The 24,138-nt window shown below is 47.6% G+C and overlaps 1 protein-coding gene across 1 annotated transcript in view; it reads right to left on the bottom strand.

Annotated features, from left to right (window-relative positions):
* Positions 1 to 24,138, bottom strand: part of KSR2 (kinase suppressor of ras 2) — a 454,968-nt gene that overhangs the window by 44,459 nt on the left and 386,371 nt on the right. Inside the window, exons 11-14 of the mRNA XM_069557572.1 lie at positions 21,437 to 21,478; positions 20,698 to 20,770; positions 17,730 to 17,778; positions 15,535 to 15,902 (exon numbers count right to left, since the gene is read on the bottom strand). Coding sequence (XP_069413673.1) covers positions 15,535 to 15,902; positions 17,730 to 17,778; positions 20,698 to 20,770; positions 21,437 to 21,478 — 532 coding nt within the window. The remainder of the gene's footprint in view (positions 1 to 15,534; positions 15,903 to 17,729; positions 17,779 to 20,697; positions 20,771 to 21,436; positions 21,479 to 24,138) is intronic.

The raw sequence follows: 24,138 nt of genomic DNA, 5'->3' as shown, positions 1-24,138 counted from the left end.
GCAGAAGCTGAGCAGTGCCCAAGCAACTGTAGCCAGGTTGGGAAGCCATCAGACCTAACCCCAAGGCCGGCAAGCTCCCAGAAGTGGTTAAAACCCACTGATCTGACGTTTCCCATCCTCTGCCCATTGGGGCCACCTTGGAGTCTGCCATCTGGGGAGGAAGGAGAAGGGACAAATACCAAGGCCAACTCTGCATGCCAGGCAAGGCTTGGTGGCTTGGACAATGAATCTGACTAGGATGTGGGTCAGCTTTTGCTTTTCTTGGGGCAGAGGACCCAGTAGCGGAGGGTTCTAAGAGGTCCATGGTGCATGGAGAAAGGGGGATGGACTTAGGTGTGTCTGGGAAGGGAAAGAGGAGAAGATGGTTTACTATGAACTTTGGTCTGAACCAGACAATCTTGGGTTTGAACCCTGCTTCTTCCTAAGCCTTATAACCTTAGGCCTCCTGCTTCCTTTCTCCATTCCCTTGTCTAAAATGGAAGGGTTGCATGGTGCTTACTTCAGAGGGTTGTTAGCATGATTCAGAAGACCGGAAAACCAGAATGCGTACCCAGGTCGATTGGATGCGGGGCACCAGCTTTTAACGACAATTTCACCTCCCTCGCCTCATGAAGCTGCCTCCGCCCCCAGGACTACTGAATTTCTGTTTAACTACTGCCTGCCAGCCGGGCAGAAGAAACCTTTCCTCTGGTTTCTGGAATACATGGTAAGGAGCTGATGTTGCCCACGTTTGCCTTCAAAACATGGGAGTGCAGTGGCTATTTTTAACTCGGGTAAATAGAGAAAGCTGTTGAAGACGCCTTCGTTTCCACAGGGCTGCCAGCTCACAGTTGCTTTCCCCTTAGGGAGTCAAGCCAAGGATCTTTCAGGACCGAGGGCTTTAAAACCTGCACTGGTTCCCACTGACGTCGGATGAGGATCAGCACCGACTATCTACACCCTTCTCAAAGCAGAGAAGCACATCAACAATCCTGTGACAAGCTCTCCTAAGAAAAGGGATTGCCCTAAAGTGGTCTTTCTAAATTGCAAACCCGACGTTGTCACTCCTTTGGTTACAACTCTGGGGAGGATTCCTGCTGACTTTAGGAGAAGAGTTCTGTGTCCTTAGCTTGGCTCTTGAAGTCCTTTAAGAGCATCTCCAACTCTTATCTCTTGTTATTCCCCATGCGGATCCTATATTCCAGCTTGTGACTCCAGCTGTGTCCTAGCCCCACCCCTACCCCCTGGTCTTGCTGCCTCCTACCTCCTGCCCTCTGCACATGCCGGTCCCTCTACTAGGAATGCCAATACCTTATTGTACATCTGGCCAATTGGTTGAATAAGGGGGCCACTCTGGGGCCCCAGTCAGCCCCCTAGGATCCTATGGCAGCCATTAGGACACCATTAGAGAATCACCCAGTTACCTGTCTACTAGAAAGCACCACGGATGGAGAGGCCATGCCCACTTCTTTTCATTCCCAGCATCAGGGCCAGGACCTTATACATGATGAGTGTTCCAAGCAAACACCCCCAAGCCATTCAGCTTCCTTACTGTATTTTTATCACCAACATCACCTTATTGGCATCTTTCCTCTTGCCATCACCACGAATTCTCCCACATCCTCAAGCCACCCCCTGACTAGTTTGCATTATATTTTACTTATGTCCCACTCATTCCTCAGTGATTCTAAGTAAATAGTACCATTCATTGTTTGCTGCTACACTTGCCGAGAGAAGCAGGCTATGATAACATGAGTGAATGTATTTTTGGAAACTGTTATTCATTCATTCAACAAGTATTTAAGGAGGACTTAATAGTTTAGGGGCTGGGGATACATGGGTGAGTCAAATAGCTGAGGCTCTGTGTTCCTGGGGTTTATATTCTAAGGTTGGGGAGGGAATGTAGGGAAAAGAGGCAAGAAGCAAATGAATTGAGGAACAAAATATTATCTTATGGTGAGAAGTGCCCGATAGAAAATAAAACACAGTGATGACATAGGATGTGAGTTCAAATCCTGGGTCGGGGAAATACCCTGGAGGAAGGCATGGAAGCCCATTCCATTATTCTTGCCTGGAGAATCCCATGGACCCAGGGGCCTAGTGGGATACACTCCATAGCGTTGCAAAGAGCTGGACATGACTGAAGCGACTGAGCATGCGCACATGACAGCATAGGCGGGATCAGCGGCGGGGAGGCCGGGCGGCGGGGAGGCCGGGCGGCGGGGAGGCCGGGCGGCGGGGAGGCCGGGCGGCGGGGAGGCCGGGCGGCGGGGAGGCCGGGCGGCGGGGAGGCCGGGCGGCGGGGAGGCCGGGCGGCGGGGAGGCCGGGCGGCGGGGAGGCCGGGCGGCGGGGAGGCCGGGCGGCGGGGAGGCCGGGCGGCGGGGAGGCCGGGCGGCGGGAGGTGCTGTGGATTGGCTTCCCGACTCCGAGACCCCTGGCTGCTCCTACTGTCCTGCCCGGGGTCATCCAGGGGAGAGGAGGGTGATCTCAGCTTCCACTGAAGCCCACGGCTTCTATCACCACTTCTACTTGGATGACTCACATGCAGTTATTTCCAGCTCCAGCCTTTCAGCTGAGCTTTAGACCAGCATATTCAAGCCCTGACTTGACATCTCCTCCTGGGCAGCTTGAAGCATACAGAGGTTAAGCCACGTGGCCAAGGCTCAAGCCTGGAGCAGAGCTGGGTCACAAGCCCAAGCATCAAGCTGCAGTCATTGCCTTGTATCATTTGATGTTATAATAAACACAAAACATCTTTTTGTAGCGCTAAGGCTTTGGCACCTAAAAATACGCTACTTCTCCTAATTGTTGCTATCATTTTCATTATTGTTGTCGTTGCTGTTAGAATGTTGTCATTACTATAGCAACCAGGAGATGCAAGGTATTGAGCACCTCTAGTTACCAGAGGCATTAAGCTACAGCCTTTTCATACAAGATCTCCAATGCTTACCCCTCCCTAGAAAAAGAGATCAACGTCAGCCCCATTTTACAGATGAGGAAACTGAGGCAAACAGGAGTGATGACATTGGCAATAATAGACTCAAACCCCAAACAGGTATTGTTCATGCAAAAATCGTTCAGTGAAAACAGCTAGCCATGAACAGGGTTGGTGGAGAAGTCTATTTTAAATGAAGAAGGACTTGTGGTTTAGATGCCGGGAGAAATATCAATAACCTCAGATGTGCAGATGACATCATCCTAATGACAAAAAGCAGATGTGCAGATGTCATCATCCTAGAAGCCTCTTGATGAAGGTGAAAGAGGAGAGTGGAAAAGTTGGCTTAAAACTCAACATTCAAAAAACTAAGACCATGACATCTGGTCCCATCACTACATGGCAAATAGATGGGGAAAAAATGAAAACAGTGACAGATTTTATTTTCTTGGGCTCCAAAATCTCTGTGGATGGTGACTGCATCCATGAAATTAAAAGACGCTTCCTCCTTGGAAGGAAAGCTATGACAAATCTTAGACAGCATATTAAAAAGCAGAGACATCACTTTGCCGACAAAGGTGAGTATAGTCAAAACTATGGTTTTTCCAGTAGCCACGTATGGATATGAGAGTTGGACCATAAAGAAGGCTGAGAGCCGAAGAATTGATGCTTTGAACTGTGGTACTGGAGAAGACTCTTGAGAGTCCCTTGGACCGCAAGGAAATCAAACCAGTCATTCCTAAAGGATATCAACACTGAATACTCATTGGAAGGATTGATGCTGAAGCTGAAACTCTAATACTTTGGCCACCTGATGCAAAGAGCCAACTCACTGGAAAAGACCCTTATGCTGGGAAAGATTGAAGGCAGGAGGAGAAGGGGGCAACAGAGGATGAGATGGTTGGATGGCATCACTGATTCAATGGACACAAGTTTGAGCAAACTCCAGGAGATGGTGAAGGACAGGGAAGCCTGGCATGCTGCAGTTTAGGGGGCTGCAAAGAGTCACAACTGAGTGACTGAACAACAACAAAATGCTAAGTTGTATCTAACTCTTTGCAACCTCATGGACAGTAGCCTGTCAGGCTCCTCTGCCCATCGGATATCCCAGACAGGAATACTGGAGTGGGTCGCCATCTCTTTCCCCATATCTTACCGATCCTACCCATAAATGTGTGTTTTTCACAGTTGCTGGTTCTTCACTGAAACCCAAGTTGTTTTCTCTCCAGGGATATAGTTTAGCTATTTTTCAGCCTCCCTTGCAGTCAGGTGTGGCCCAGGGGCTGGGCCAGTCCATGATATATGAGTGAAATGGTAGCATTATTATGTGACCCATATGACCGTGCATGCTTTTCCTCTTTCCCCCACTGAAAGCAGAGGACTCAGCCCTAGGAAAAGCTCCAAAAGATGGGATTGAGCATGAACCCTTCCACACATGGAGAACAGCCACCTGCCATCCAGAAACACATATCTTGGACTGTTACATAAACAAGAAAATACATTTCTCTTGTATTAAGCCACTTAATGTTTTAAGGCTTATTTGTTACAGCAGCTACTTGTTACTCTGACGAATACAAACGGTGAGTTGGCATATATACTCAGAAAACTGCCTAGAATGATACATAGCAAAATGCCTCTGGCTGGAGACACTCTGGGTGAATTTCACTTTCTTCTTTTTGCTGTAACAACAAATGAGTTATCACTTGTGTAATAAGACACAGCAGGCAAGTGAAGATGGTGTCACACAGGCCAGTGTAGAATCTTTCAGATCTGAGGAAAGCAGTGGCGTACCTTTTCACCCACGCAAGTCCTCTGCTGGTCACATGATCATTTACCAACAGGCATGTACAGTGTAAGTGAGACGATGCTAATAATGATGATGATGATGATGATGGTGCACTTTTACAGGCTTCCTTCACAAAGGTCCCGGGGCGTCTTACACTCCAGCACAATTAAAGACAGCCACAGACAAAAAAATCTTTTCAGCTGTGCTTTATATAAAGAGAAAGCAATTCAGCTTTATGAACATAAAAGGAAGTCAATTCCACTAGATGAGGGGGGGAACGGAATCTTCATGTGCTCAGGTTTCCCCCCCTGCCAACTCTTGTATGATATATTTAGGACAATCAAAGTGGCCTGAAGACAGAAAAAAAAATCAGAAAGCCCATACGTAGAGTTACAAAAAAGACCTCATTCAGGCACTACGTTACCATCTTAGCAGAGGGCAGGGTCCTCCGTGTGTCAAAGATAGCAGCCTGGAGTTATTATGTTTGGAAGCGTGAAAAATAGGAACTGATTCGGAGCTGGAAATAAATAACCTATTAAATAACTCCTGATATTTACCAGACTTAAAAAGCTGTGCAAATGAGGCCCCGTGGGATTTCATTCCTGTCTCATCCCTGGGAGATGAGGACAGGCTGTGGATGTCCTGTGCGTGCCGGCAGAACAGTCAGGATGACACGACTGCAGAATTGCACTTGGACTCCAGGCGCCCAGCAAGGGGGCTGACGCCAGGCACTGAATGAGAGATAAAGTCCGCTCAAGAGCTGTGGAGAAATGTTCTCCTTCCTTCCCTCTCTTTCCTGGGGCGCACAGCCCGAGCCCCTCTTTTGAGACCAGATGTTTATTTAAGGTAATGCCCCTAACATGTCACTCTCCCCTACTTCCATCCCTGTGAGAGCACTGCGGTGAAGTTCACTGTGTTCCCAAAGGCAGAGGAACAATTCAGCATCTTTCCCAAAGCTCTAGAAACACCACGCTGTCAGCCAGGACACCCCAGAGTCCCATTTTCTCGGTCTGTGTCCCTTAGAGCTGGGCTCGGTCGACGGCATTGTTGCTCTCAACCAAATGAGTTCTGACACAGTTGAATCAAGCAGGTGAGAGTCAAAGGAGGCAGCAGCCTGGCCTTCAGGAAACTTCCAGAGGGGTGGGACAGCTCCTGCTTAAAAATTTCCCCCTGCATTAGGATAGGCTCCAAGGCTTCACCTGCACCTCTGAGGCCCTGTAGTTCCTTCCCCCAGGTCCCCATCACTCGCTCTTGCTTCCTTGTAGTCCTCAGACATGCCCATTTCATTCCCATCTTGAAACCCAGTCCCCGCCTAAAACCAGGTTCCCCTGCCAAGTTTAGGATTTCCTCTTCTCATCCTGCACCTGTTTCTTCTCAAGATTGAAGAGTATCAAAGAAGAGAGGGGATCACAGCTGAGCAGAACCCATGGGGCCTTCTGGGGATAGAAACCCCGTCCTCCATATCCTTCCCTTGCCTCTTATTTATAGGAAAATTTTGGCCTCCCAGGCCTTCCCTGGGAGGAAAATTTTAATTAGAAAAATGAGAAAATGCAGAGACAAGGGAAAACAGCCAAGAAAGACAAAATAATAATAGTTCAACCATTAAGCAAAGTCGAGAACCTTTCTTTAGTTCCTCTTCAATGCAGGAGACCCAGGATCAATCCCTGGGTCAGGAAGATCCCCTGGAGAAGGGAATGACTACCCACTCCTGTATTCTTACCTGGAGAATCCCATGGACAGAGGAGCCCAGCCGGCTACAGTCCATGGGGTCTCAAAGAGTCGGACAGGACAGAGGAACTAACACTTTCACTTTCAAGGGCTGTAGATAATATTCTGAGCTATATCCTATGACCTGTTTTGCAGATACTGAAACCCCTAGGTAGAAGAAGTTAACTACACATTGTCCAAAAGCATGCAGATTCCAGACCCACTGGAACCAGAAGGTTAATAATGTTGACTCCCAATTACCTCAACTACCAACCCATCAGGAGAATGTCTATATATTCAGATGTACATCTGCTCAATTCCAGGTTCTGCCAGTTATCTGTTCTATGATCTGGACAAGGGGTCCCTTAGCTTCTCTGACCTCAGTTTTCTCATCTGTAAAATGGGCATCACCCTTATGGCAGAAAGTGAAGAACTAAAGAGCCTCCGGATGAAAGTGAAAAAGAAGAGTTAAAAAGTTGGCTTAAAGCTCAACATTCAGGAAACTAAGATCATGGCATCCGGTCCCATCACTTCATGGCAAATAGATGGGGAAACAATGGAAACTGTGGCAGACTTTATTTTGGGGGGGCTCCAGAATCACACAGATGGTGACTACAGCCATGAAATTAAAAGACGCTTACTCCTTGGAAGGAAAGTTATGACCAACCTAGACAGCATATTGAAAAGCAGAGACGTTACTTTGCCGACTAAGGTCCGTCTGGTCAAGGCTGTCGTTTTCCCAGTGGTCACTTCTGGATGTGAGAGCTGGACGGTGAAGAAAGCTGAGCGCCCAAGAATTGAGGCTTTTGAACTGTGGTGTTAGAGAAGACTCTTGAGAGTCCCCTGGACAGCAAGGAGATCCAATCAGTCCATCCTAAAGGAAATCAGTCCTGAATATTCATTAGAAGGACTGATGCTGAAGTTGAAACTACAATATTTGGCCACCTGATATGAAGAGCTGACTCACTGGAAGATTCTGATGCTGGGAAAGATTAAAGGTGGGAGGAGAAGGGGACGACAGGATGAGATGGTTGGATGGCATTACTGACTCAATGATCATGAGTTTAAGTAAACTCCAGGAGTTGGTGATGGACAGGGAGGCCTGGCATGCTGCAATCCATGGGGTTGCAGAGCGTTGGACATGACTGAGCAACTGAACGGAACTGAAAATGTTCAATACCAGGAGACTGTCCCTGTGCCTTGCTGAAGGCTGGTGGAATCTGTTTCTTCTGGAGGATTCTGCACTTATTAACGTTAAATTATTAACGTTCCTCAGTTAGGGAAATGGTTTTAACAATGAGGATCAGCTATGCTGACTCCTTTAGCTGTAAGAAAAGGCAAGAAGAGCCTCTACCTGGCTCACAGCTCTCCAAGTCCTCCTGTCCTGGCTGATGTAGAATGTAAGGAGGACATTGGGACATTGTGATAAACCTTCATGGAAGGAATGGGGCAGCTTCTTCCTCCCTAGGCTCACACTTGGCAGCTTCCCCTCCGCTGGTGCAGATCCTCATTCACTGTTAATACAGCAGCCACGACAGGGTGGTCTTTATAACACAGTGCTTCCTGGTCTGGCCAGGGGCAGTGGGATGGGCAGTGGGAGTGGATGCTGGCACCCAGCGAAACCACCAGCTCTTTGATCATGTTGGGAAGTTAGGGCAGATAAACTGACATTTCTTTGAACTGTTGTTGCCTTGGCAGCCATCAAAATACTCCCTGCTTCAAAAACACTCCGCAACATCCTTCATGTTAGAAATTTCCCAGTTTTTGCCCCCAAACACACCAGATACTCTTCCTGCCTGCTGCACTGAGCATAAAACTCAGACCTCTCAAGTTTTTAGGTCCTACGACAGAGGGTCTCCTGGCAGCTGAAAGAATCACCTGGGGAGGCTTTGTACTGAGGGCTGAGCCCCATCCAGGCTATTTAGAGATTCTATGGGAACTACAGAGTCCTTAACTGGGGTGACTTTGCCCCCAGGCGATATTGGCAATCTAAAAGACATCTGGGTTATCACAACTAGGGAGTTGGTACTCCTGGTGCCTAGTGGGCAGGGGGCTGGGAGTGCCTAGAATGCACAGGACATCCCCCATTAATGAATCGTCCAGCCCTAAAGGTCACAGGGCTGAGGATGAGAAGGTCACAGTGCCAGTGCTGAGGATGAGAGACTGGGGTAGGTGTCGGTATTGTTTTAAACCCTGGCCCCCAAACCAGCTAGAGAGCCCCTTCCCTCCCCAGTCTAGCTCCTGCCAGCTTCTTTACCCTCGTTGTCTACCCTCTTGCCCTCACCCACCAGGCTCTGCCACCACAGTCTTCCTTCTGGTCTTTTAAGCCCCCTCTGCTCATTCCTACTCCTGGGCCTTCACATTTGCTGTTCCCTCTACGGGGTGTGCCTTGCCTCCATGTCTGCATTGCTGGCTCCTAAAATCAGGGTCCCTGCCCAAATACCACTGCTTCAGAGAGCTGCCTGGACACCACCCCAGCCCGACACACACACCCCTAAAACTACCCTGACACCCAAGTTCCTCTGCAGCACATCTCTCCAGTTTGTTTCCTTCAACAGACTTGGGCCTACTCCACTGATCTCTATTGCTTCAGCATTTACTGCTGTCTCTCCAAATAAAATAACAGCCCTCTATGAACCTGGTCCGTGCCTGTCTTGCTCACTATCATCCCCTAACATCCAGCAAAATGCCTGGTGCTTAATAAGAGTTTACTAAATACCTGTTGTTTGGATGGATGGATGGATGGTTGCCTGGACAAGACTGGAGAAGGATGGGATTTTCAAGCTGGCAGGGGATGAGGTGCACTGATGATGGAGACCTGTGCTCCTGTCCTGGCTCCTTCTTGCCTCTCCTGGTCTCAGTTTCCATGTCTGTGACATGACCAGGGTGGGCTCAGTGGCATCAGGCTGCCCTAGGGAAGCCCTTCTGGAGACATCAGCTTCAGGGATTTGTTTTGTTTCCATGGCATCAAGCTAAGGCAGGTTAGCCCAGACTCCTGTCACAGATAGGTAACACATTACCTCCCCTCTGAGGTCCAAGCCCTTTGTAATTCTGTCCTGTCTGTCTCCTTGGAAATTTCCGTTTCCACTTCCCTCTGCATTAGCTGGACGCATCTGACACCTACGCTGTGCACTTAATAATATTCCCTGGTGATACTCTTTAGGGCAGGATCCCAAGTGTTGTTTGGAATTAGAATGGGAGCTTGGTTGAAAAAGGCTTCACCTACAAATAGACTTGATCCACCAGACTGAGGACAATTCAATAGACTGGAAAATGGCCCCCAGAGATATCCAGCTCCTAATTGCTGGACACTATGACTGTCAGTTTATACGGCAAAAGGAAGTTTGCAGGTGCCATTAAGTCAAACATCTTGAAATGGGAGATTATCTTGGATTACCTGGGTAGCTCCTACATGTAACCACAAGAGTTCTTATTAGAGAGATGTGACCTGCGACAGTGGAAGTAAGATGACATGTTGCTGGCTTTGAAGATGGAGGATGGGGCCACAAGCCAAGGGATGCAAGGAAGGCAGCTCTAAAAGTTGGGAGCTCTAAAAGCTCCAAAGCCTCCAGAAAACAAAGCAGCCCTACTTTGGCTGTAGCAAGACCCACTCCAAACTTCTGACCTCCACACCTGTAAGAGAATGAATGCATGGTGCTTGAAGCCATCAAGGTTGTGGCCATTTGTCATGATGGTCCTAGGAAATGAATAGAGGTGGGACCCAGGAATCTGCATTTTAACAACCTTCCTCCCTTTGGTGGCTCTGATGCAGGAGGCCCTGGTGGACTGCATTTTGGGAAGCATGGTTCCAGGGCTGTTCCAGACTGCTTCTGAAGCAGCCCAGGCTCAGGGAACCAAAGAAGGACCCTGCAACCAACATCTGCTTCTACCTGTTCATTTTACAGATGGGGAAACTGAGATCTAAGAGACACTGCAGCAAGGGAAAAGCACAAGAGATGCTTTCGTTCAACTCTATCTATATTAGCTTTCAAATTCCATCTGGGGCTTAAAAAAAATGAGTGATTGTGCAGACGGTCTATAGCCTTGCAATAATCCTATAATGACCCAATTGTGAAACGATTTAGCAATCTTGCTGCTAATTGCATTTGTGGCTCTAGCAACTGGGTAACTAGTTGGTTATTACTCACTCCCCAAGAGCCACCCACACCGCATTACAAGGAAGCTAATCTTAGAAATCTGTGTTAACTTCAATGATAATTACTAAGTAATTGGCTAGAACATGCCATTGTGAATATATCCAGAATATGCCAGGTGATTATCTGGTTTTATGTTCCCTGTAAAATAAATCCAGGGTCCAGAAGCTGTTCCAGTTGGTTGGCTTGCATCCAACCATCAACCTCTGCCAGCCAATTGCACGAATGTGAGTGATTAATCAAATTACTCAAATATTTGGTTTCAAACTGAATGTTCAGATAAGAAACCTGGTGGCCAACAAGTGGACGGTGTTGAACAGGAATGAGGAGGGCACCCGGCCCCTCCCTCAGATAAACATATAATGACACAATAATACGGAATAAATGCCACTTCTTTGGGGCTCATCTGGCTTCTTCAAACAAAATACCAAAACACTTCAGAGACCAATTATATGTCCCAAAGCTGCGGAGTCTTTATCGTGGTGCCAGGAAAAGGCTGTGCTATTTGTGAAATCTGCAAGCAGTTATGGTGCTTGGGGAGGGGGACTCAGGATTCTGTATATAATAGAAAAGGGGCCGCCAACGCAGCTGGCTTGCAGGGGGAGTGACACATTTTCATAATAGCCACTCTTTTTTTTTCAAGGAAGGCTGCTAACTGCATCCATCCATTTCCAATTAGCCTGCCCTTGGGGAAGAGGGGAGGAGATGTGGGTAAGCGGGTTCCACCATTACCCCTGGAAAAAGTCAGAGGCCAGGTGGTCCTTAGAGGGTCAAGGCACAGGGGAAGAGATGATGGATTTTGAATTTCTAATCTGGGGATTAGAAAAAGAGGGGTTTAGCAGGCCAGAAGGTGAGGAGCTGATCAGAGAGAAGGAATTGGGATGGCAGACTGGTGGGAACAGGGACAGAAACCAGTGGTGGTGGGAAGACCATCTTCTAATCAGACTTGTGTACCCCAAGTAAAGGGCTGCAGACAGCCTGCTGATATAGATGATACATACCAGAAGGAGAAAGAAAAGGGAGCTAAGGGGCTTGCTGGCAGTGGTAGGTGGGAAAAACCACCACACACTGGCCCTCTCCCTGGCATGAACATTCTCGCAACAATTGCATTCCCAGTCCTCCCAGCCAGAGGTAGAGTCTGTTCTCCACACCTTGGATAGAGGTTGACCATGTGACTTACTTTGGCCACTGGACATCAGCCAGTGCAACACAGACAGAGATGAGAATGCCTCTGTCCATCAGGGCTTGACCTCTTGCTGTCTTGCTGTACTTGGAACTCTGAGACCACCATGGAAAGGAGCCCAAGCTGGCCTGCTGGGGGGTGAGAGGCCACGTATAGAACTGAGGCACCCCAGCTGACAATCTGTCAACCATCAAACACGTGTCCAACCATCAGACATGTGAGTGAGGGCATTCGAGACTGACCAGCCCTCAATCTGACCTGCCAGCAGACCACAGACACATCCAAGACCCCAGCCACTGAGCCTGGCTTAGCCCAGAAGAACTGTGTGCAGACTAGCAAGAAACTGTGAAGTTTGGGGGTGTTTGTTACTCGGAAAAGCTTACTATTCCACTCCTCTACTCAGAGCAGCTCAGTCCCTGAATATGATCTGAGCTGATTATCTGATAGCCACTTCTGGTCCTGTGTAGAAGTTCAGTTCGTTTCAGTTCAGTCACTCAGTCACATCCGACTCTTTTTGACCCCATGAATCACAGCACGCCAGGCCTCCCTGTCCATCACCAACTCCTGGAGTTCACTCAAACTCATATCTATCAAGTTGGTGATGCCATCCAGCCAACTCATCCTCTGTCGTCCCCTTCTCCTTCTGCCCCCAATCCCTCCCAGCATCAGGGTCTTTTCCAATGAGTTAACTCTTTGCATGAGGTGGCCAAAGTATTGGAGTTTCAGCTTCAGCATCAGTCCTTCCAATGAATACCCAAGACTGGTCTCCTTTAGGATGGACTGATTGGATCTCCTTGCAGTCCAAGGGACTCTCAAGAGTCTTCTCCAACACCACAGTTCAAAAGCATCAATTCTTCGGCACTCAGCTTTCTTCACAGTCCAACTCTCACATCCATACATGACCACTGGAAAAACCCTAGCCTTGACTAGATGGATCTTTGTTGGCAAAGTAATATCTCTGCTTTTCAATATACTGTCTAGGTTGGTCATAACTTTCCTTCCAAGGAGTAGGCGTCTTTTAATTTCATGGCTGCAGTCACCATCTGCAGTGATTTTGGAGCCCCTCAAAAATAAAGTCTGCCACTGTTTCCACTGTTTCCCATCTATTTGCCATGAAGTGATGGGACCGGATGCCATGATCTTCGTTTTCTGAATGTTGAGCTTTAAGCCAACTTTTTCACTCTCCTCTTTCATTTTCATCAAGAGGCTTTTTAGTGCCTCTTCACTTTCTGCCATAAGGGTGGTGTCATCTGCATATTTGAGGTAATTGATATTCTCCCGGCAATCTGGATTCCAGCTTGTGATTCTTCCAGCCCAGCGTTTCTTATGATGTACTCTGCATAGAAGTCAAATAAGCAGGGTGACAATATACAGCCTTGATGTACTCCTTTTCCTATTTGGAACCAGTCTGCTGTTCCATGTCTAGTTCTAACTGTTGCTTCCTGACCTGCATATAGGTTTATCAAGAGGCAGGTCAGGTGGTCTGGTATTCCCATCTCTTTCAGAATTTTCCACAGTCTATTGTGATCCACACGGTCAAAGGCTTTGGCATAGTCAAGAAAGCAGAAATAGATTTTTTTTTGGAACTCTCTTGCTTTTTCAATAATCCAGTGGATGTTGGCAATTTGATCTCTGGTTCCTCTGCCTTTTCTAAATCCAGCTTGAACATCTGGAAGTTCATGGTTCATATACTGCTGAAGCCTGGCTTGGAGAATTTTGAGCATTACTTCACTAGTGTGTGAGATGAGTGCAATTGTGTGGTAGTTTGAACATTCTTTGGCATTGCCTTTCTTTGGGATTGGAATGAAAACTGACTTTTTCCAGTCCTGCAGCCACTGCTGAGTTTTCCAAATTTGCTGGCATATTGAGTGTAGCATTTTCACAGCATCATCTTTTAGGATTTGAAAGAGCTCAACTGGAATTCCATCACCTCCACTAGCTTTGTTCGTAGTGATGCTTTCTAAGGCCCACTTGACTTCACATTCCAGGATGTCTGGCTCTAGGTGAGTGATCACACCATTATGGTTATCTGGGTCATGAAGATCTTTTTTGTACAGTTCTTCTGTATATTCTTGCCACCTCTTCTTAATATCTTCTGCTTCTGTTAGGTCCATACCATTTCTGTCCTTTATCGAGCCCATCTTTGCATGAAATGTTCCTTTGGTATCTCTAATTTTCTTGAAGAGATCTCTAGTCTTTCCCATTCTGTTGTTTTCTTCTATTCCTTTGCATTGATCACTGAGGAAGGCTTTCTTATCTCTCCTTGTTATTCTTTGGAACTCTGCATTCAGATGCTTATATCTTTCCTTTTCTCCTTTGCTTTTCACTTCTCTTCTTTTCACAGCTATTTGTAAGGCCTCCTCACACAGCCATTTTGCTTTTTTGCATTTATTTCCATGGGGATTGTCTTGATCCTCGTCCCCTGTACAATGTCACGAACCTCTGTCCATAGTTCATCAGGCACTCCGTCTATCAGATCTAGTCCCTTAAATCTATTTCTCACTTCCACTGTATAATCATAAGGGATTTGACTTAGGTCATACCTGGATGTGTAGAAGTGAGAGCTGCCAATTTCTACCTTGGTTTAAAGAAGGGTTGAAGGGCCATCCTTAGATCTCTAATCCTTTGCAAGCACTTACCTTTTGACACACAAGTTCCAGTCAACCCACCAGCTGCATAATCAATGGTGACAGATGATAACACAGCTTCTACCCATCACCCAGGTCTTACGAACGGACTCAAAGAGGGTTTGTATGGATCACAAGGGAATAGATCAAAGACATACCAGATCTTCCCTGAGCTCACAGCTCCCACCATAGCACTTGCCAAGATGCAAGGCTTGTGTACTTGGGATCTTACTGCTTGTATTGAGATTAAGAATGAGAAGATTCCTAATGGACCCTTGGCATCACAGGCCACACCAAGAACACTGATGCTGTAGCTAGTCCTAAGTGATAGGAGAGCAAAGGTCTCAGCTTAAAAACACATCAAAAGATTGTTCCACAACTGCTCAACTGAAGCTACAGTTATTTTTTTCCAATGCCTACATCGCTGTGTGAGGTTAGAGACAGCAAGTCCAAAAAAGTTCCCAACATCTGATATGTTCCTAATGTCACTTCTCTGTTAACCACCCCTTTTATATAGCTATAGATCATGGATCCTGAATATTTAAAACAACAATGGTGGAGCCCTACAAATGTGCTCTGCTGTTTTAATGAAAGCCAGAATAAGTCATCAGAATGTTGATCCGGGTTCAACAAACTAGGGTCTGCAGGTGAAACCCAGCCCATCGCCTGGTTGTGTTAATAAAGTTTTATTGGCACACAGCCACAGACATCCACTTATAGTTTATCTGAGGTTGTTTTCACACTATAGTAGCAGAGATGAGCTGTTGCTGCAGAAACCTTATGGCCTGCAAGGCCAAAAACACTATCAGGTCCTTTACAGGAAAAGTTTGCTGACACCCGAGTTAGTCTAATCCATTCAATTACATTTGGAGAAAGTGAGCCTCAAAGATGCTTTCTCACAAATGTGGAGCACAAGGGGGTTCAATACCAGCTTTTCTGACTTCCCACAGGGAGCTCTCTCCAGAGCACTTCTCAACCAGAGTTATAGCACAAAAAGCATTTTCTGGAATCTCAAAGCTTCAAACCATAGATGTTGTGATTGGTAAAGCCAGACTCTCTATTTACCAGAATGTTGAATCTACCAGAACCCCCGCTGCTCAACACTGCTGGAAGCAGAGCTTTGGGAATGACTATGGTGGTGGGGAACCCGGGCGGGACTGACCTGGTGATGATGGCCAGGTGGGGCGGGCTCATGCAGGCGCCCATGAACAGCACCACGTTCTCATGCCGCGTCTGCCTGTAGGCCATCACCTCCCGCTTGAAGGCCTTGAGCTGCTCCTCGTTGTCCCTCTCGATGTCAATCAGCCGGATGGCCACCTCACCATGCCAGCGGCCGTGGTACACCTGCCCGAAGCAGCCCTTCCCAATGAGCTCGCCAATTTCCAGCTGCTCGAAGGGGATGTCCCACTCCTGGAGGAAGATGCTAGTCTGGCTGGCCTTGCGTGGGAAGCTCCGGGCCGAGAGGAGGGACAGGTTCATCTCCTCAAAGTCGTCCTCCGACTCCTCGGCCTCGTCGTGGCCCTCCTCATTCTACGGCCAGAGCGGGAGAGGGGTCAGTTCCCGTCAGCATCCCGCCTGCCCGCCAGGTCCCCGCTGTGTGTTGCCCGCTGGTGCACACGTGTCTCTATTTGCCCAGGTACCTCCTGTCTGTCATTGTGCTGAAGTGAAGATGCTGAAAGGCAGATCGTGAAACTGAAGCTCAGAGACAGGAAATGCTGGGGGGCAGGGACCACCTATCCTGGTTTCCCAGGACTTTGCCCATTTGGGGACTGACAGTCTCACACTTGGGAAACCGGCAGACAGGGATGGTTGGTCCCCGTGGGAAGTGCCTAGCTCTGGTCAGGCCGCCAGGCAGAGCAAGGGTTAAGAATCAGGTCTCTCGACTCCTAATATTCGATGCCCTCCTACTAGACCATGAAGTTCTGACTTGTCTGGTTATTTATGTGGGAGTAGGAAAGACAACAGGCTGAAATACAGACACCCTATACACCTTCATATAACATCCTCAACAGGGAGGGCCTTCATTCCCTTGGAGGAATTTGAATTCACGAGGCAGAAACCAGGAGATGTCAGAGGTACTCGGGATAGGCTGGAGGCCCAGGGTTCCTGTGCAGCTGGGAGAGCAAGAGATACAAGAGTGAGAGGTTGACAGAGTGGGCTCAACAGTCAGACCAGAGGAGCTGGAATCTGGCCGCTGTGTGACCTTGGGCAAGGTGCTTCACTTCTCTGGGCCTTCCTTGACTCATCATAAAGTGGGGCTAATGACATCTGCCCCTGGGGGTGGTGTGAGGTTTTCCGTGAGGCAAAGATCTGTTGAGTTCTTTGCACAGACCTGACTGCCTGTATGAAACAACTGCCAGGATGGCTGAAAAAAAAATACAGACTCCTGGGCCCCAGCCAGATTTTCTGAATCAGAAAATCAGCAGGCCAGAGCCAGGACTCTGCATTTTCACTGCATGCCCACATGACTCAGGCACACTTAGACGTGACCACTGCAACAGTTAGAAACTCCAGGCCTAGGGATCCGCCTTTTCAGCGTGGTGTCCAGGGGCACCTAAGGCTAGGGGGCCTGGTCCCTTGGCTTGTTCAGCTAGAATGGGCAAGCACCCCTGAGCCCAGTGGGGGTGGGGGTGGGATGAGGAGGTGGTGGTGATTTTCAGGGGCTTGGAGCCTGACGAGACAGCCGGAGGAGACCCCTTGGCTGGGTGCAGTCTCTCTAAACCCCAAACCTGAGCAAGCTACTCCCAAAGGCATGCTCAGGAGAAATGACATGGGAAATACGGCTTCTTTCAGAGTCACTTTTCAGCTACTGCGATCGTTCTAGAAAAGGACATGATTTGCTCTGGGCACCCTGACTCCATTCCCTTCAGTTCAGGACAGAACAGCAGAGCCGAGGAGCCAGGGCTCTGGTTCTCGCCCCAAAGACTTTGTTTAGTCCCCTAGGGGTTCTGGCAGGTGGGAAGAGGCCCCAGAACATTCTTAACACCCTACTAAGCCAGAGACCCTGAGGCCCTCATCCCCTCCTCTCACATATTCTTCAGAAAGTAGTGGGGCACGTCCCTCTTGGTACTCACTGGCCCTGAGCTGAATTTTCAACTAAGAATGCAGATCACTTGCCAACTTCTGCAAAACTAGCTTTTCCGTGATGCACACCATGTTAACGGCCCATTAGGCTTGGCGCCAGGAGGGGCCCCTCACTCATTAGTCGTCCTGGAGTTAGAACATCCATCAAGCAGGGCACTGTACCCCTAGTCCACCCCAAGCCCTCTGCGTCACCAAAGACATCAATCGCCTTTGCCAAGTGGGCAGCCCCCAGAAAAAGCTGCTTCATTTGCTTCATCGCTCTCCAGTTCTTACCTCCGAGGTTGGCTCCACTTCAATTTGAAGTAATGGATTTCCTTCCAAGCTTTAAAGAAAGAAAAATAAATGTGACCCTTGGGTGAAATGATGGGTGCATGCGTTGACTTGATCCATGTATGAAACATATTAAAATGTGAAGCTCTCCATTAAGCCTTTTTCTCCAATTTCCCTTCACTGCTTGTGTCTAAAATAATCCATAACCTTGCCACCAAGGAGAGGTGCACAAGGACACTGTTTTAAATGAACTTTCTGGTCTGCTCAGGGCTCATTTTTCTTTGTTGGTTTCCCCTAATCTAGCAATTTCTGTATAAATTGGCCTTATAAATTCCTTATAAAATGCCATGGATGGCAGGATCCCCAGAGCTCTAGGTGTTCCCTTAGGAAAGGATTAATCAGATCTCTACAGTTCTGAATCTTTTGGAAGGATTCTTTGGCTGTTTTTGCTCATTCATTCATTCACCCATTTGATTAGAATTAAGAGTCAGGAACAGTGCCAGACCCTCAGAGGGATACAGCATTGAGACTGACATGGCTTCCTGACCTTAAGGAATATGTATAGTACTAGTGCAGAAAGGCTATGAGTAACATGGGTCAAAAGTTAGGTATGAACTGAATAAATGGATGGTGATGGAAATGCCCGAGAGAGAGGATCACTGGATGAATTTGAAAGTTCACAGTGTTTTGAGTTGGACCTTGCCAATCACGTTCAGTGGAGATGTGTGGGTGAGAATGAAGAGGAGACAGATTGTATTGGACTGGAAGACACAGGTGTGTGTGCGAGTATGTGCGAGTGTGTGGGTATCCCATGCATTGTTGAGCTGCTGAGCTGCAGTTGTGTTCTGAGTATGGGAACAAACAGGGTACGGGAGCTGGGGGCACACACACCGTGAGTGCTAAGTGTCCACTGAGGGCCGTGTGGGCATCATGGGATGTGCTCTGTGAGGGGGTTGTTCTGCGTGCGCGTGAGCTGGGTGCACATGCAGGGGATTTGTGGGCGTGCTGGAGCGCAGGATACGTGAGGGAGATGCAAGGAACAGTGTGTGTTAAAGAATTTGGTGGGGGCGGGGTGGGTTTTCAAGGTAGAGGATATTTCCAGAGGGAACTGGAACTGGTGGGAGAAAAGGATCACAATGGCCGCCACGGCCCCTTCCTATTTCCCAGCTGGAAGCTTAGCCGATTCCCCCACCCCATCTCCTTATTTGAAGGGGGCTCCCCTATCTCGACCTTCAGACCTCACCAGGAAGCTGCCAACCCTGCAGACAGAGTCAGTCCACTTGCTGGAGAGACTCCTGGTGAGAGGGAGCCTGAAAGACTGTAAGAGCTAGAAGAAGAAGAAAGAAGTAGCATTTGCCATCCTATTAACCAATAATTTATAGTACAGCTTCGAAAGGCAGAAACCGCACGCTGGAAATCTGATGCCCTGGGGGAGATGGAACAATGCAGCTGGAGTCCCTCCCCACACCCAACAGAATGGGCTGCCCCCATCGGCTTGCATCAAGGCGCGATTACAGCAGCCAGGGCTATTAAATGGTTTCCCTGCTGCAGAGAGTCAGTTCCCATCACTCCACGCACATTTAAGCAGATCGTGGGCACTTATTGACTCTGATTTTCACTGGCACTCCCTGACTCTCAGTTAATAACCTGGAGTTCATCTTGCACAAATTGTGGAATTAGTTTATGTGCTGCAGAGAAACGATCTGGAGCTAGATGTCAGCACAACATCCCCCGGCAAACTGCTGCTCCTATGATCTCAGGGATGTACCATTTGGGTCTTTAACAAAGTGGGTAACATGGGTCAGAAAGGATGGCGCAGCTGCGGGAGCTGGAAGAAAAACCAGGTAGGCAAAAATGTGAGTTTGGAAAGATGTCAAACCAAAGTTGGGTCCTTAGCATGCCCTAGAGTTGGGTCACAACCACAGAAGTTATGGAAGGTGATTTCACTTTGGCTGCACGAGCAATAGAGTGCCTAGAAAGAGGGCCTGTATCCTAAGGATGCTAAAGACATCACACACAAAGATGTTCATTGCCGAACTGTTTATAACAGTGAAATATGGGAAGATGTAAGATCCAGCAGTAGAGAAACGGTTAAGGAAATCATTCCACTTCAATATGGTATTTTAAAATCCATGTGTATGAGGAGTCTGGAATAGTATGAAAAATATGATGTTAAAGCATTAAGGGATAAACAGAGCAGGATGGAAATTGCACACAGTTTAGATCACAAGTATGTAAAATATGAATACAGCACACTTCTAAGAGTGGTGCAATTATAAATTATTCTTTTTCTTTTTTTATAGAATAGTTTAAATTTCACAAAATAAGCTCGTTTTATTTTTGTAATGTTAGAAACCAGGGATCGGCAAACTTGCCGGGCCAGATAGTAAATATTTTAGAGCCTGCTGGCCACACGGTGGTCTCTGTTGGAATGACTCATTTCCGTTGTTATAGTCCGAGTGCTGCCATAGACAGCATGTTGTGAATAAATGGGCATGGCTGTGTTCCAATAAAAATTTATTTGCAAAAATATGGGTCTGTCCCATTTGCTGTAAGTTACTGATCTCTAGCATAAACCTAAATTTTCCTTTTTAAACAGGGGATAATGATGTAGAATAACTGCCCTTCCATTAAGGTTTAGCTATTGCCTGGGGGAAGTTGTCTTTCTGATCACAGGAGGGTCTGGGGGTCTGAAGGAAATGGTCTGGCCCCTGGAAGTCACACTTGATTGGCAAGACCAGAGACACACGGCAGAAGTGACTCACGGGGACTAGCACTGTCCCTCTCGGCCTGGGCTGTCACATTCTCCCCTCTCTCTGCCCAAGTTATTCCCTTGTCTCTATGGCCCCCTCAGGCTTCCCCCCCGACCCTGCCTCCCACCCCATCAGTTCCAGGAAGAGGAAGAAAGAAGACAGGGATCCTGAGCAAACTGGAAGGCCAGGGCAGGGGGAGAGGTCTCTGTCCCACTTACATTGGATTTGAGGTCACTGGATGCAGGATGACCTGGGGTGCCCGCGTCGGCGTCTCCAGCACTGGCACCACATCTGAGAGCCAAAGATTGGACAGTCAGAAACCAGACAAGGGGTCCACGGGCTCCCCCTAAAGCCTGATTCCTGGGAGATGCCAGCGGTGGGAAACTTCTCGACAGATCAGGAGTCCCTGGCTGCCCAATCCCTTCTCTTCTTTCCCTGGCCACTTGAATTTACCTGCTGAGATGCATGAGTAGTCAAGATGACATCCTGAACAAAACTCCCCATCGGCACCTATGGGGCTGCTGGAGCCCCCAAGCCTCTGGCCTGAAGCACCACTGAAGCATCATCTCTGGGTCCTGCTCACTCCTAAGTCCCCTTTGGGAAAATGAGGCCTCTTGGTTTCATGTGTCCTATGCCCAATTCCAGCCTCTTTGACCATCTCTCCTCCACCAAGGGCTTCTGGACCCTTCCCCACCCTTTCCCATCCTTGCACTGCAGATCACCCACTCAGGCCTTTCCATTTGTGCTTTGGGACCTCGTTGGTTCCACTGAATCCTTGGACTACCCATCCTTTTTACCCTCCGCCTCCACAGCCAGTCACTAGCCTGTGGTCTGGGTGGTTCCACCTGATCCTCTTTGGGCTCGTCCACCCCAGCAACATTCACCTCTGTCCCCTCACAGCAGCTGCCACGTCTCAGTGGGCTCGCTTGGAAGAAACCAAGCTCACAGGAAACTCACCTGGGAAGATGAACTGCTGCCTGTATTTGTAGTAGTGGGACGCTTGCAAAAGAAAGAAAATACCACAGTGAGTGCTGCCCCGGAGCTGGCCCTTCAGGTAACAAATGGGGCTCCTGTAGCCACCCTGTGGTCCTCTGCCCACCCCTGACAGTTTCCAGACTTCTGCAGACACCCCGAATTCTAAGGGACTGAGAACATGTGTAAAGAATCCAGAAATACTCAAGCCAACCCTCCCATTGAAACTCCCTAAAGACAGAGCACCCCACCTTGGAGAGCCATCCTGAGCACAATCTCATCTTTGTTAAACCCATAAAGACACACACGTAGAGAGAGAAAGCCTCTAATCTATAATCTAACATAAGGGAATTAATTTTCTCCCTTCTGGCAGAGTGATTATAGTGGCTTAAGAAAATCCTTTATGACCACAATAACGTATCACCTCACAGTTTGGATGCCTATTATCAAAACAGACAAGAAATGACAAATATTGGTAAAGATGTAAAGAAAAGGAAACCCTTGTGCACCCTTGGTGGGAATGTAAATTGGTGCAGCCCCTGTGGAAAATAGTAGGCAGCTCCTAAAAAAGTAAAAATGAGACGACCAGATGATCCAGCAATGGCACTTCTGGGTATATATCTGAAGGAAAAGAAATCAGCATCCAAAGTTATGGAAATAACCTAAGTGCCCATTGATAGACACATGGATAAGGAAAATATGCGTGTGTGTGTATACACACACACACACACACACACACACATATACAATTGAATACTATTCAGCCATGATGAAGAATAAAATCTTGCCATTGCTGTTTGTGACAGAAGGGATGGACCTCGAGGATACCATACTAAGTAAAATAAGTCAGATGGAGAAAGATAAATAATACAATCTCACTTATATGCAGAATCTAAAAAACAATCAAACTCACAGAAGCAGAGATCAGATTTGGGACTGCCAGAAGTTGGGGATAGGGCCAGGAGCACCGGGTCAAGGCGGTCTATGTGTTTCTCATGTTTTCCTAATTTTCTGCACTGAGCATTGTATTGGTTTTCTTATTGCTGCTGTAACAAATTACTGTAAATTCGATGGCTTAACACAAATTTAGAGTTAAACTCCTCTTAGAGTTCTGAAGGTCAGAAGCCTGAAAACAGTCATAGATGGCTTCTTCTTTCTGGAGGCCCCAAAGGAGAACTTTCTCCTTGCCTTTTCCAGCTGGAGAATCTACCTCCATTTCTTGGCTCACGCCCCCATCACCCTAGTTGCTGCTTCCAACCTGACGTCGCCTTCTACTGTCTTTGATCGCCTGGTCTCCCTCTTATAAAAGATCCTCATGACTGTGTTTAGAATCCACCCAGACAATCCAGGGTAATCTTTTCACTTCAAGATCCTTAATTCAGTAACAGCGGCAAAGTTCCTTTAGGTGTGTAAAGTAACGTATTCACAGGACCCAGGATGAGACCATTATCCTGCCTAGCAAAGGCACAAATTTCTGTATCTAAGGAAAGATAACATAAAAGAAAATTCCTCAGATTTACTGCTGATTTTCCTAGAATTCATTTTACTTTCTGTCTGTTCACTGGAGGCCAGTTGTTCCAGACATCCCCAAGGTTTCCAGTGTTATCACTGCTCCAGTGGGGTGAAGAACCTGGATCGGGGTCCAAGAGGGATGTCAGGGGCAGGAGACAGGTCACACAGAGTTTTATATCCTCAAGTAAAGGCAGTAAGCAGGGATGGGATCAGATATGAGTCTGAGCTGGTGGATACATTTCCAGAAACAGTTTTATCCATTCAGGGACAAGCTGGCTCAGCAAGAATCAGTACAGTGGCTCCAAACCTGGAATCCAGAACCCAATCCTGTAGGGTTGAATCTGTGTTCCTCCTTTGATTGCCTGTGAAAGTTTGGGCATCTCTCTCCAAGTCTCAGTTTCCAGATATGTGAAATGAGGACCAATAATAATCTCTCCTACACAGGGCTGAGCTCATCATTATATGAGATAAGAGCTCAGGGACGATGCAGAATCAGGGTTAACAGCGATGCATAAGCTGATATCTTTCTAAGTTCTCTTAACTAATAGACAAGAATGCTTTATAATTCATAGACAGAGAGTTTCAAACAACTCAGTCGTGAGCTGGCCCTGAGGATGGAACTGGTTTATAAACCTCACCCCCATCCCAGAATGGACAGCAAGTTCTGGTATTCAGGATCCAAGCACCTGGCTTTGAGCCTTGCACCCAGTGAGTGAGCTGCTCATGTTTGTTAAATTACTCAAGTCTCTTTTAGCACAGCAATCCCCCAAATATCTTAGCTAGCTGGAACCCAAATGGATGCATTTTTCTAATTCTGGAAAACAAAGTACCCAGTTTGGGCAGCAACTCGTTTAAGGTTACAGAACACAGCTTTAAAAGAAATCTGACCTCCGTGATGTCAGGGACCCTTCTTCCATTAGATAACTTAGGTTTTTTTTCATTGCATGTGGACATTTTATTAGTCAACAGGACTAAAATTAAAAAAGAAAAACTACCTGGGATTCTCAAGAGACTTGGCTTATTTCTTCCCTCCCCAACTGGAACTGGGGATTCAGTGTCTGCAGAAAAGGTTAGCTGGCAGTTAAACATTCTTTTAAAGAGGAGGGGCTGGTGATGGGGAATGGGTGTCACTCTGAGAAGGGACAGGTGTCCAGCAATGGGACACCCGGCAAATG

The sequence above is a fragment of the Ovis canadensis genome, chromosome 17, assembly GCF_042477335.2.
Source record: "Ovis canadensis isolate MfBH-ARS-UI-01 breed Bighorn chromosome 17, ARS-UI_OviCan_v2, whole genome shotgun sequence".
NCBI classification, from domain to species: Eukaryota; Metazoa; Chordata; class Mammalia; order Artiodactyla; family Bovidae; genus Ovis; species Ovis canadensis.
Note: the sequence above shows the minus strand (reverse complement) of the source record. Positions and strands in the feature narration are given on the sequence as shown.